The 14128-nt window shown below is 41.5% G+C and overlaps 1 protein-coding gene across 2 annotated transcripts in view; it reads right to left on the reverse strand.

Annotated features, from left to right (window-relative positions):
• Positions 1–257: 257 nt before the first annotated feature.
• Positions 258–14128, reverse strand: part of LOC139556382 (protein cornichon homolog 3-like) — a 50414-nt gene continuing 36543 nt past the window's right edge. Inside the window, exons 4-7 of one of the 2 annotated variants that reach the window (XM_071370287.1) lie at positions 11223–11335; positions 4714–4857; positions 4113–4141; positions 258–1743 (exon numbers count right to left, since the gene is read on the reverse strand). In XM_071370287.1, coding sequence (XP_071226388.1) covers positions 1724–1743; positions 4113–4141; positions 4714–4857; positions 11223–11335 — 306 coding nt within the window. In that variant the 3' untranslated portion in view covers positions 258–1723. The remainder of the gene's footprint in view (positions 1744–4112; positions 4142–4713; positions 4858–11222; positions 11336–14128) is intronic. The other variant, XM_071370288.1, reaches the window with a different exon arrangement.

A 14128-nucleotide genomic window follows, 5' to 3' on the forward strand; every position in this document is an offset into this window, starting at 1 on the left:
GATGTGGTAGTAGGGCAAAGTGAGGTAAGAACACATACTGTAGGACTCTGACAGTGTCACTGCATCAAATATTGTTATCAGGAAACAACTAGTCTCTGGTGATATATTTAGTTCTAGGTGCTGAGATTAGGAAACAACAAATACATGTGTGCAGAAATAGGTTATAGTCCTTTATCCATTTCAAAAACCTACACCATGAAAGGAAAAGATAAATAAAAAAGATAAACACATTAAATGTCAAAAAGAGAAAGCCTCTGTCACATTTTAAAATAGTCATACTTTATTTCATAAACAATTATCTAAATTCATCTTAGGTTGACACATACACAGTAAACATACAAAATGCTCTTAAATAAGAAAACAACAATATGGGCATTCCTGTCTTGTCCTTGAGTAAAGGTTAATGCAAAACTTCTGCGCTAAGATGCATGATTACGAACTCTGCAGCAAACCGACAGCATTGGTATAATGAATTCTCTGAAAGACAATCAAATGAAATGGCATTGCCAAAAGCTCTGAAGTCCATAGCTGTTTTCAGACACTGTTTCATTATTGGCAGCATCTGCTAGCTAATGGTAATGACAGAGGGGGTAGTTAGAACATTAACAGTGTCGTTCATTTGATATATTAGTCATCTTACAGTGGAGGCTGATATGCCATTCATTTATATTTGCTGAAAAGTATTTTGGACAAAGTGTGAAGGGAAACAATTCATTTTAAATGTCTATGAATAATTTAAGTGAATGAATAAGTACCACATTTGGTCCATTATGGAAACAGTGATACCTTTGCTCATTTGGGTAGACTATAGAGTATTGAAACACAACCAAACATCGCAAATATTTGTCAAAAAAATTAAATAGGCCTACACTACTGTGCAAAGAATTACTGCTTTTCTAGTTCTAAAAAACAAGCTTTCATTTCTCTACCAAATAACAACACTATAACCACAGAGAATCACGCAATATTCCATTTGTATATGATTCTTCGTAGATCATATTTCCATTAGAAATGATTTTGTTAAGAATACACAAAATGCACACATCACAAAAGCCATTCACATATGTAATGTATATAAACACACAGGCCATGTATTGTATTGCAGCAGGTAAAAATGCAACATTCGCTGACCCGGTTTCCTTGTCCCTGAACAGAAGGTTCACCATGTCTTTGTACAGGATGTGTCATCTCCCCTTCCCACCAGTGAAGAAGAAGCTACTATCGGTGAGACTCTAAGGGCAGATGGGTGAAGAAGAAGACCTGTTTGTCCCGATGACAAACACGACTGTGCTGTGCTGTGTTTCTATGTGCTGTGCCTGAGACAAACTGTGCAAACACTACTGTGTACCCTACTACAGTAGTGGTGATGCTACTGTACTTCTCCAGGACAGGACAGGCTGTAAGTACAGACATTAGCCGGGCAGTGACGGACAACAGTAGATATGGTGGTCACTGTGACTCATAAAGGACTTTTGACCTATAGAGAACTGTAAACAGTAATGTCCCTTTACATACATTGAGGAGACAATGGAGACTGGAGCTGAAATTCTTCCCCCCAGACCAGACCCACCGACTGTCCTTCTGATGAAACAGAAAAGTTGTGACCCAAAGTGCTATTTTTTGCTGCAAAGTTGGTTTTTTGTGCTAGCTAGTTTGAATTCCAGAAAACAGTCTCTGATATCCGGAGGATGGCTCAAATACTGAGAGTTCTGCTGTTATGAGGTTACCAAGGAGTAGACCATACTGGAAGACAAGAGAGGAGGAAAAACACAAGACAACAAATCAATGACTGAGACTACAGTACATGATTGGACCAAACAGTAAAAACAACAACAATAACTATCAACAGTGCCAAAAATGATCCCATTATAAACTGATCCACTGGAATGAATAAGCATACAAGAAAGGAGCATTCAAGTGTGTGTTAAAAGTGTTTCAGAAACAACTGATTCATCCATGTGTGGTATAGTAGTGTGTTCAGACTTTTTTAGGACCCATGCCTCGGTGCCTGCCAGATTCACTCGTATTTGTTTGTGTTTCTTTATTTGAAGTTGCAATTCAAAGAGCCCTTTAATGTTGTGCATATAGCCTTCTCAACGGATAAACGTTTTGCCTATTCAAAACACGAGCAAATAAATAAGCAAGAAATTTATGTGAGGCCGCTGCAGTTATGCTTGATTAAGCTTGTCGATAAACCCAATTGAAATATTTAATATTAATTTGAAGAACTGGGCTCGAACTAAGAGGTATGCCTTTGTCTTAGCGTGGACAACACTGCTCATGAAATATACGATTTGATGGTTTAATAAAGTAAGGACAGCCCTAGAGTTTTGTTCTTTACAAACTAGTAGTCATGTTGGCCTAATAACATTTTGTGAGCTGCTCAGACAAGCGTAGATCTCCCAGATGCCAATACTTAACATTTCTTCTTAGCCTTAGGTAAATAAACATCTTCTAAAATAATTCAGCTTCCTAGCTAACTGTACCATAATAGCTTATTTACTGCTTTAACTAATCATGATCACTTAGCTACTCCCAAATGGAGAAATTTGCATTCATTCTGGTGTCCTCTGGCCAGTGAGCTGTGGTGAAGCCTGAGTGTCTGTCTGGGTTATCATTATCCATGTTTCCTAATGTAATGGACGCACAATACGTATGGTGGCCTGGAGGTGTCATACGCAGGGGAACCAGAGGCAGCTTAGACAGATCATGACCTCCATCATGCCTAGGCTCCATCACCCCTCAGAGCTGTAGCTAGATTAATTAGTAGCCTGTATCTACAAATCGTAGCTCATCACATGATCACTGGGCCTATTCTACCGTACAAACATCTCCATTATTACTCAGCTGTTAGGTGAAAAAAGACTGGTTTAACCACCTGGTCACTTGAGGAAGACCAAGTCTGGTCTTCAACACTGCACCAAACAGTAAGACAACAAGCTGAACAACAGCTGAGGAGATGTGTGGAACAGACACTCTCTAGCTACTGGATCTCCCACCTACTGGTACTGTAAAAAAAAACTTCAAGCCCTGTACTTGGAATCTATATTCAGTTTGACAAGAGGTTACTGTTACAACATAACGTTATATCATTACATCCCATTACGGCATGCGATGTGAATGACATCACATTTCGTCTTTAGACTGCCATTCGTGGTAGACAGAGATGCTACATATGTCCTTGCTGTCAGCTTGTCATCTCTCTGTCATTGAGGTTGTTTCAATTCACCCAGTAGCTTGGCTTCCGCAGGCGAATATAGCTTATTCCTCACTGAGGGCTTGTCATAAACATTTATATGGAGCTCTGCTTCCTTATCAGAGCCACGTAGTAATTTCTTGTTCCATTACATTTAAACGGCTTTTGTGCTAATGAACCGAAGCTAACCTGGCCATTGTAATTGGGAGGATTAGGCCTCCAGAGCCAATCTTTGATTTCCCATCAATCTGTGAGTGGGAGAGCATTATTCAGCTGATGCTCAATAGCTTCAGACTGTGTGTGCGCGCGTGTGTACAGTAAGTGTGCGTGTGTGTGTGTGTGTGTGTGTGTGCGTGCGAGCGAGCGTGAGTCTGTGTGTAAGTGTGTGTGTGCAAGAAAGGGTTAGAGATCATGCCAAAGACAAGTGGAGAAGTGGGTGAGAACAGGTTAGGAGTGGTACTTATTAGACAAAGAGGGAAGCATTCATATACAGTAACGTTACATAACATCCATAGCAGTGGTTAAACATTAGGAGAAAATGCACATCTCATCAAGGTTAAACAATGGAGGTCAGTTGTTATATTGGACTCCATATTGGACTCCACCAGAGTGACCACCTCCACTGTGACAAACACCAGTAGGTCAGGGGGGACTGAAGTAATGGAGGTCAGAGGTTAAAGGTTATTTCCCTGAGGAGGCCCATTCTCCAGAAAAGGCTGTGTCCATTAGTGTTACAGTATCGCTGAGTGAGGAGAAACAGAGAATGAGAGGGAGAAAGGAGGGGAGAGAGAGAGAAACAAAGAGAGAGAGGGAAAGATTCACAGGTGTGGTATGGTGGTGTGTGCAGGGGGCAGGGCACCGTGGGGCAGTGAGGGGGTCAGTATCACGAGGTGACAAACCCACTGAAGAGACTCACTACTAGATGAAGGTCCGGTCCAGTACACGCTACAGGCGAGAGGAGGAGAGTCACATTCAACACTTCTGATTGGTCAATTGAAAAAAAAACTGTGCCTCTGGTGAGAGGTCACTAGTACTCCAGGGACTGTGGGGTCCATTCCATTTCAACATAGTCAATGAAATGAATGGGTTTATGAAAACGTTTTATTAAAGCGTTTTAGTTCGGGAATTGAAAATTACCCAATCACTACCTGAATTGGCTAAACCGAAATGGAATTGACTCCATCCCTGGTCAAATCAAATCAAATAAATGTTTATTGGTTGCGTACACAGGATTGCAGATGTTATCGCAGGTGCAGCGAAATGCTTGTGCTTCTAGCTCCAACAGTGCAGTAATAATACCTAGCAATACCAAACAATATGCACATAACATGCTTGTAAAAGCATGTAAAAGCCTGTACTAAACATCTGAAAAATGTACAAGAGGAATAACAACTATACTCTACTTAGGCTAGATGTACTGTATATAGTTGATAGTCACTTTGAGGTGAACGATGATCATTGTCTGTATCCTTAACACATTACCAAACAACACAGTGGAAAGTGCATTTGTCACTCACCAGTAGAGATAGTAAAAGAAGGACAGGACGAAGAAGGACATCTTGCACCAGGCCTCTTTTTGGCAGAACTTGAGTGTGTCCCCGTTCATGACCGAGGCTGGGTCATAGAGGAGCTCCTTAGTGTCTGTGGGGCTGTGGAAGTACCTACCGAATAGGGACACGACACACGAGGGGTAGTTGACCCGTAGAGACGGAGGGACGGAGGGGAAGATGAAAGGAAGAATGGAGAGATGGAGGATGAGTAGGGGGACACATGAAACATCTGACTGTTCATGATTAGTATGATTAAGTTGTACATGATTAAAGGTTGTAGGAATTGTAATGCATGGTTTATGCATATACGTAGGTACAGTGGCTTGCGAAAGTATTCACCCCGCTTGGCATTTTTCCTATTTTGTTGCCTTACACCCTGGAATTAAAATAGATTTTTGGGGGGTTTGTATCATTTGATTTATACAACATGCCTACCACTTTGAAGATGCTAAATATTTTATATTGTGAAACAAACAACAAATAAGACAAAAAAAGCAGAAAACTTGAGCGTAACTATTCACATAACTACTGCGTAACTATTCACCCCCAAAGTCAATACTTTGTAGAGCCACCTTTTGCAGCAATTACAGCTGCAAGTCTCTTGGGGTATGGCTCTATAAGCTTGGCACATGTAGCCACTGGGATTTTGGCCCATTCTTCAAGGCAAAACTTCTCAAGCTCCTTCAAGTTGGATGGGTTCTGCTGGTGTACAGCAGTCTTTAAGTCATACCACAGATTCTCAATTGGATTGAGGTCTGGGCTTTGACTAGGCCATTTCAATACATTTAAATGTTTCCCCTTAAACCACTCAAGTGTTGCTTTAGCAGTATGCTCAGGGTCATTGAGGGTGATCCTCCGTCCCAGTCTCAAATCTCTGGAAGACTGAAACAGATTTCCCTCAAGAATTTCCCTGTATTTAGTGCCATCCAGCATTCCTTCATTTCTGACCAGTTTTCCAGTCCCTGCCGATAAAAACATCCCCACAGCATGATGCTGGCATCACCATGCTTCACTGTGGGGATGGTGTTCTCGGGGTGATGAGAGGTGCTGGGTTTGTGCCAGACATGACGTTTTCCTTGATGGCCAAAAAGCTCAATCTTTGTCTCATCTGACCAGAGTACCTTCTTCCATATGTTTGGGGAGTCTCCCACATGCCTTTGGGCAAACACCAAACATGTTTGCTTATTTTTTTCTGGACACTCTTCCGTAAAGCCCAGCTCTGTGGAGTGTACGGCTTAAAGTGGTCCTACGGACAGATACTCCAATCTCCGCTGTGGAGTTTTGCAGCTCCTTCAGGGTTATCTTTGGTCTCTTTGTTGCCTCTCTGATTAATGCCCTCCTTGCCTGGTTCGTGGGTTTTGGTGGGCGGCCCTCCCTTGGCAGGTTTGTTGTGGTGCCATATTCTTTCCATTTTTTAATAATGGATTTAATGGTTCTCCGTGGAATGTTCAAAGTTTCTGATATTTTTTTATAACCCAACCCTGATCTGTACTTCTCCACAACTTTGTCCCTGACCTGTTTGGAGAGCGCCTTGGTCTTCATAGTGCAGCTTGCTTGGTGGTGACCCTCGCTTAGTGGTGTTGCAGACTCTGGGGCCTTTCAGAACAGATGTATATATGCTGAGATCATATGACACTTAGATTGCACACAGGTGGACTTTATTTAACTAACTATGTGACTTCTGAAGGTAATTGGTTGCACCAGATCTTATTTAGGGGCTTCATAGCGAAGGGGGTGAATACATATGCACGCACAACTTTTCCTTTTTTTGTTGTTTTTTGGAAACAAGTAATTTTTTACATTTCACTTCACCAATTTGGACTATTTTGTGTATGTCCAGTACATGAAATCCAAATAAAAATCAATTTCAGTTACATGCAAAAAAATAGGAAAAACACCAAGGGGGGTGAATACTTTTGCAAGGCACTGTACATGCATTTAATTATGTTAATAGATACATGAACACATGGTTTATAATGATTTACCAATAGTTTGCTAATGACTAACAAACTATTCAGTAATGGTTTATAAGTCGTTTGTACTAGACAGACTATTAAATAAATTGTGACAGGGCTTTTGAAATTCATGTAGAACAAGTTTGCTGTAAATGAGAATGTGAGAGAATGTCTTGCCAGACAGTTTAATGTACCTGATAAAATAAAGTTTTGTCAAAAATAAATAATACAAAATCAGAACCATTCTGCCCATTCCATTTCTACTCATGCACCTTGTAACACCTGAAAACCCCAGCTGAACCTGCATTCAACCCACTACTACTACTATTACCACTACCACCTGGTAAGTCACTCCACTAACACATTTGCATCATATAGTACCTCTACTGTTAGGACAAGCACCACCTGAGACAGTAGTGCCCTATTTCACAGCACACCGTAACTCATTGCTGTGCGGTGGCCTATATTTCTACAACACACTGACTGACTCCACCTGATAGGTTGTGGGGCTCCACAGCACCTGAGGGTAGCGTGAGCTACAGGCACAGAGAGAGGGACCCACATGGAGGTTTGTAGAGAAAGACATCCCTCTCTGTGACAGTGAGGGGGCCATGGTGGGGGATAGGGAGCAGCTGTCTGTACAGTATGTGTGCTAAAGGATGAGTTCAGCTCAAAACACAGAGAGAGCGGGATCCCTTCTACTGTACACACACACAAAAAGAAGATTCCTCAAGGTTCTTTTGGAAGGGTGATGGTTCTATGTGGATCCATAACGACCCAAAGAAACCTTTGAGCGCTTCAATGGTTCTTTACAGTTCACAAAATGTTTATTTGCTCTTTTAAAATGTAGGGGAGGCAGCTCATTACAATATTTTGGGGTGTGGTTTGCTTACAGCTCTTTTTGCACAACAGTGAGTGAATGTGTCATTCCACTAATGTGTTGTGTTATCCTGTTACATATTATACTGTATATTACATTTGAGGCTCCTCAGAGGAGAACGGGGAGGATCATCCTACTCAGTGAATTTAATGAAATAAAAATTGTGAAACATTAGAAAGTTATCCTTCTTAGATAGAACTATAGTAAATATATTTGCATCACCAAATAACTGATTAAAACACTGTTTTGCACTAAAGATCTACAGTAGTCTCAACAGCACTCTGTAGGGTAGCACCATGGTGTAGCCGGAGGACAGCTAGCTTCTGTCCTCATCTGGGTACATTGACTTCAATACCAAACCTATACAAAACCATGGTTCTCACCCCCTTCCTTAGACTTACACAGTTATTAAGACGACTTCCAGAGGACATCTTCCTTGCAGCATAAACTGACATGTTGTCCATCCAATCAAAGGATTAGAGAATTCATCTAGTACTGAAATCATAAACTACAGCTAGCTAATACTGCCGTGAATAAAATATGGTGAGTAGCTGACTCAAAAAGTTTTGTCCCAAAACTTTTTTTTTAAACTTTCACTTACGCTAGCTAATTTTGCCTGCTCAACATCCTGACTCAAAAAGAAAGGAATTATATGTATGTTAGCTAGCTGGCTAAGGCTATCCAACACTTCCAATTCAAGGTAAGCTTTCGGTTTTATAAATGTATTGCCACCGGGGGCCGCCGCTGTAACTGCTAAACTGCTTGCTGTACACTACTGTGTGATTGTACACATGGATTGGATTGTGGGTGTACTAACGCGTTAGTTCTTGTAGCTATGTTGACTATGACGTTAGCTAATATGGTGACAACAATGTAGGTTGTGTGTAGCGGTTATGGTATGAAGTTTTTTCTTCGCCTGGTCACAGACAGCTGTTGTGTTGTGCACCGAAGTCTACAAGTGATAATGATATATGACTATGGCCAGTGACGGTGTCTTGTGAAAGACTCATGTATGGCCTTGTGTCAATTGAGAACAGTTGACTAAATCAGTCAGTGGTTCTCTCCTCAGGGACCCCCAGCTGTTCCAGAGATAGCTCACTTGATTCAACTTGTCAATGAACACAATAATAAGAATTAAATGTTAACAATATAATATGGCTGACCAAAATAAAAAACCCTGTGTGGTTCTTCAAAATAATCTACAAAGAACCTTTAAGATTGAGAAAGGTTATTTATTGAACCCTTCTCCATAAAGGTTATATAAAGAACCATAAATAAGTGTTCTATATAGCCCCAAATAGGGTTGTAACCATAGCGGAACCGTTTTTGGTGCTATATAGAAAAATAATTGTATGGTTCTTTATAGAACCTTAGGAAAGGGTTCTTTATAGCAACATACAGGTTCCATTTAGAACCTTATGAGCATGGTTCTTTATTGAACCTTCAATTGCACCAAAAAAGGGTTCCGCTATGGTTACAAGCTTAATAACCCCTATCTGGTAGCATTTAGAACAGTGGCGGTCAGTGCCGTTTCAGATTAGAGATGACCATTCTTTTTTCATGAGCATGGCCTTATTTCTATTACAGCGTATTGGATGACTGTCATTCATATTCCATTCACCCAGCTCAATGTAACAGCGATAGGTTTAGGCTACTACATGATACTCAAATTTTGCCTATACCCATCATGCCTATGTATGAAAGTTTACAACGTAGGTGCACACAGGTCGAGAGACAAATTTGATGTGACAGACAGTGACACATGGACAGACAGTGAAATCAATACCGCCTTGCACATTGTTGCATGCATCTAGCTGATAGTGGGTGTAATCATTAGTCCAACAGTTGCAAACGAGAGTTTCTATTGGATAAATTCAGGTATGTTTATCCCTGTTTTGTTCCGTTTGCTTCTGTTTGTGAAACGTTTTTCAACAGAATCGGAAAGATTGAATACACACCGTTGTATTCCTTCACAGCCATGTTGTATTCCTTCTTGCATCTACGTTATGCACTCTCCTCCTTTCACCTCTTCCCTTCGCTTGTGGACTTCAATGCACAACACATCAGCTGTATGTGACCAGGTGACAAAACTTTTCCAAGCCAAACCGCTACACACAGCCTACATCGTTGTCACCATATTAGCTAAAGTAATGTCATAGTCAGCATAGCTAAGAGAACTAACGCGTTAGTAAACCCACTATAATCATGCAGTAAGGTTACAGTGTACAGTAAGCAGTTACACCGGCGGGCCCTGGTGGCAATAAATTAGTCACACCAAAAGCTTGCCTTGACTTGGAAGAGTTCCAGTGTTGTGTTGGATAGTCATAGCTGTTTGAGCAGGATGTTTCAGTAGGCTAAACTAGCTAGCTGCATTTGCTAGCTAAGTAAGTGAAACTGAAAAAAATTACGAAATCTCTCTCTATTTCTCTCTTGCTTCTCCTTCATTTAGGAATAAATTAATTTGTACAAAACTGTTTCACTTTTTTTTTCTCTCTCGTTGAGTCAGCTACTCACCACATTTTATGCACTGCAGTGCTAGCTAGCTGTAGGTTATGCTTTCAGTACTAGATACATTCTCTGATCCTTTGAGTGGGTGGACAACATGTCAGTTGCTGCAAGAGCTCTGATAGGTTGGAGTACGTCCTCCGGAAGTATTCATAATTACTGTGTAAGTCTATGGAAGTGGGTGAGAATCATGAGCCTCCTCTTTTGATGAAGCTATGGAATTGGCCTTAAACTGAGACGTCTTTCTCAGAAATGTAGCCACTGCTTTACATCGGCATGTACAGTATGTACATTATCTCCGCTACACAGGTAGTGGTGCTCCATTCCACTGTGTTGCTGCTGCTAAACCTACATCAAAACCTCTCTACTATCCTGTGTGTCACTGAGCCCCTGCTGCATGTGGAGGTGGGGAGGAGAGGCTGGCAGAGAGGCAGAGCCAGTGGGGGCTGATGGAGAGGAGAGGGACGAGCTGAAGACATCAGGCATCAGCTGTGCTCACTGGGAAGGAAAACAGAAATGGACAGATCTGTAGCTGCTGTGGGTCACCCTCCCCCATATCTCTGTATCTCTCTCTCTATTTCTTCATCCCTCTATCTTTGTCTCTGTGCCTCTTTGTCTCTCTCTCCCCCTCTCCCTGTCTCCCCTCAGATGTGTAGAGAAAACAGCATCTGTAGCCACTGGGCATCTGGCAGAGTCTGCAATTAATGAAACAGTGAGTGCTGCTGCGTAACTTCAACCGGCTGAGCAAAACAATCACAGAGTTCTGCAAGTGATTCACATCAAATAACGAAACAACAACAAGCCCAAAGAAGGGAGAAAACAACATATTAATGGGAGGAAGCCTTGACAGGTGACCAATTTTCAAGGTGAGATTTCAGGGCATCATAACCAAAGTCACTCACAGCCTGTCTGTCAAATTAGAAATGCTCAAGTCGTTAAATACATCATATCATATAATACATGCATAATATAATACATACATAATATAATATAATACATAATATAATGTAATACATACATAATATAATACATACATACATAAATAAGTGCTTATCTTCTGGGCACCATACTGAATTAATGACATCTTACAAAATGAAAGAAAGACAAGAAAAGACTAGTCCAGCTTCGATAGTTACCTCCATGTGTTGTAGAAGAACAGAGGGATGTTGAGGCCTACTGTCAGCCACTCCTGGGCACACAGGAACATGATACAGAACAGCCCATGGATAGAATACTCTGGAAGCACCAACTGGCAGGGGAGAAGGAGGGAGGGAAGGAGAGAGAACGGAAGAGTGAAGGGGGGGGTAAGAGGGAAAGTGAAATGCTCTTGAGAGAGGTCATTTCACATCAAATCTTCTCATTCACAGATTATTCATCACCATTTGACATGGCGTTAAGGCGGCGCTTGTGTCTAACACAGCTCGTCGTGCAAAACCTGGCGCGCTCGCATTTTCCAGCCCTAACGCCAGGTTCGGCTATTTACCTGTCTTAAAAACATGATTAAAAACATGATCCGATTTTTTGTTGACCCAATGCAATCTGGAAGTAATCAAAAAGACTGTCAATAAAGAGTTTGGCTCCTGAGGCTTCTTGAAATAAATCTTAATCCCCAAACTTTATTAAAATATCAAGTTTGAGCAGAGTAAAACAGTGAGCTAACATTCCCTTTTTATCTATGAATTGTAGGCAGGCCCACATTATTTTAGCCATGCAGGTACCGTTTTGGATGTCCATTAAATCCTCCATAGTCTGAGTTGTTTTAATATTATATGCCCACGGGGAGAAATGAATATGCCTGTAAGTGTGACATAGCCTATTTAAAACAAGTTGTTGTTTAGTTTTGTTTAGAATTTGATTAGAATTATTCATTCTCTTTTTTAGGCCTTATCAATAATGAATTTAATCTTGCTTATTGACAATGTTTGGCATGTCCATGCTCAACCATAATGCAATTTACAGTAGGCCTAGCCCCTGTATCAGTGTGAATGCTATTGAAGTCATGCAATTACTTAGAACAATGTGAACTGCAAATTTAGCAAAGATGGGATAGGTCTATATTTTGTTATTTCCTTTCTGTAAGCCATTTGATAAACTATTACGGACTAACATTGAAATTGGAGTTGATTCAAAGCCAATACATAAAAGACAGTAAATACACAACCTAAAGCAACCATATATTTCGCCATGGACCAAGCCTCGACACGCCCCCAACTTGTTAATTCATCAAAACCCAGCCCTTTCGCGCCAACACCAGCAAGTGTGCAGATAATTGTAATAGTGAAAATATGAAAAATATTTCTGACACCCCTGAACCTATAGTGCTACCGCCTGCGCTTAGATTTACCATTGTGTTAGGTTAGTTAAAATAGAGCCCTAAATATACACTGAACAAAAATACAAACGCAAGATGTAAAATGTTGGTCCCATGTTTCATGAGCTGAAATGAAAGATCCCAGAAATTTTCCATACACACAAAAAGCTTATTTCTCGCAAATGTTGTGCATACATTTATTTACATCTCTGTTAGTGAGCATTTCATTTTTGCCAAGATAATCCATCCACCTGACAGGTGTGGCATATCAAGAAGCTGACCTTGTGCTGGGTACAATAAAAGGCCATACTGAAATGTGCAGTTTTGTCACACAACACAATGTGTCTCAGGTTTTGAGGGAGCATGCAATTGGCATGCTGACTGCAGGAATGTCCACCAGAGTTGTTGCCAGATAATTGAATGTTAATCTCTCTACCATAAGCCACCTCCAACGTTGTTTTAGACCACGTGTAACCACGCCAGCCCAGGACCTCCACATCTGGCTTCTTCACCTGCGGAATCATCTGAGACCAGCCACCCGGACAGCTGATGAAACTGTGGGTTTGCACAACCAAACAATTTCTGCACAAACTGTCAGAAACCTTCTCAGGGAAGCTCATCTGCATGCTTGTCTTCCTCACTAGGATCTTGACCTGACTGTAGTTTGGCATCATAACTGATTTCAGTGGGCAAATGCTCCCTTTTGATGGCCACTGGCACTCTGGAGAAGTGTGCTCTTCACAGATGAATCCTGGCTTCAACTGTACCGGGCAGATGGCAGACAGCGTGTATGGCTTTGTGTGGGCGAGCGGTTTGCTGATGTCAATGTTGTGAACAGAGTGCCCCATGGTGGCGGTGGTGTTAGGTATGGGCAGGAATAAGCTACGCAAAACGAACACAATTGCATTTTATCAATGGCAATTTGAATGCACAGAGATACCGTGATGAGATCCTGAGGCCCATTGTCGTGCCCTTCATCCGCCGCCATCACCTCATGTTTCAGCATGATAATGCAAAGCCCCATGTCTCAAGGATCTGTACACAATTCCTGGAAGCTGAAAATGTCCCAGTTCGTCCATGGCCTGCATACTCACCAGACATGTCACCCATTGAGCAAGTTTGGGATGCTCTGGATCGACGTGTACGACAGTGTGTTCCAGTTCCCGCCAATATCCAACTACTTCGCACAGTCATTGAAGATGAGTGGGACAACATTCCACAGGCCACAATCAACAGCCTGATCAACTCTTTGCGAAAGAAATGTGTTGCGCTGCTTGAGGCAATTGGTTCACATCAGATACTGACTGGTTTTCCACACCCCTACTTTATAGGTATCTGTGACCAACATATGCATATCTGTATTGACAGTCATGTGATTTCCTTATATGAACTGTAACTCAGTAAAATATGGCAATCATAGACAGCTCCAAACAATTACCCACAGGGCTTCACAATGTCATTGAGCAACTGGCTAGCCTGTAAACGTTTTAGTTTTTTTTAACCTTTATTTAACAAGGAACAAATTCTTGTTTACAATGACGGCCTACCCCGGCCAAACCCTTACCCGCTGGGCCAATTGTGCGCTGCCCTATGGAACTGCCAATCACGTCCGGTTGTGATACAGTCTGGAATCAAACCAGGGTCTGTAGTGATGCCTCTATCCCTGAGATGCAGTGCCTTAGACTGCTGCGCCACTAGGGAGCAAATATACATGGGCAATTATCATAAATG

Source organism: Salvelinus alpinus, chromosome 27, assembly GCF_045679555.1.
Source record: "Salvelinus alpinus chromosome 27, SLU_Salpinus.1, whole genome shotgun sequence".
Taxonomy (NCBI): Eukaryota; Metazoa; Chordata; class Actinopteri; order Salmoniformes; family Salmonidae; genus Salvelinus; species Salvelinus alpinus.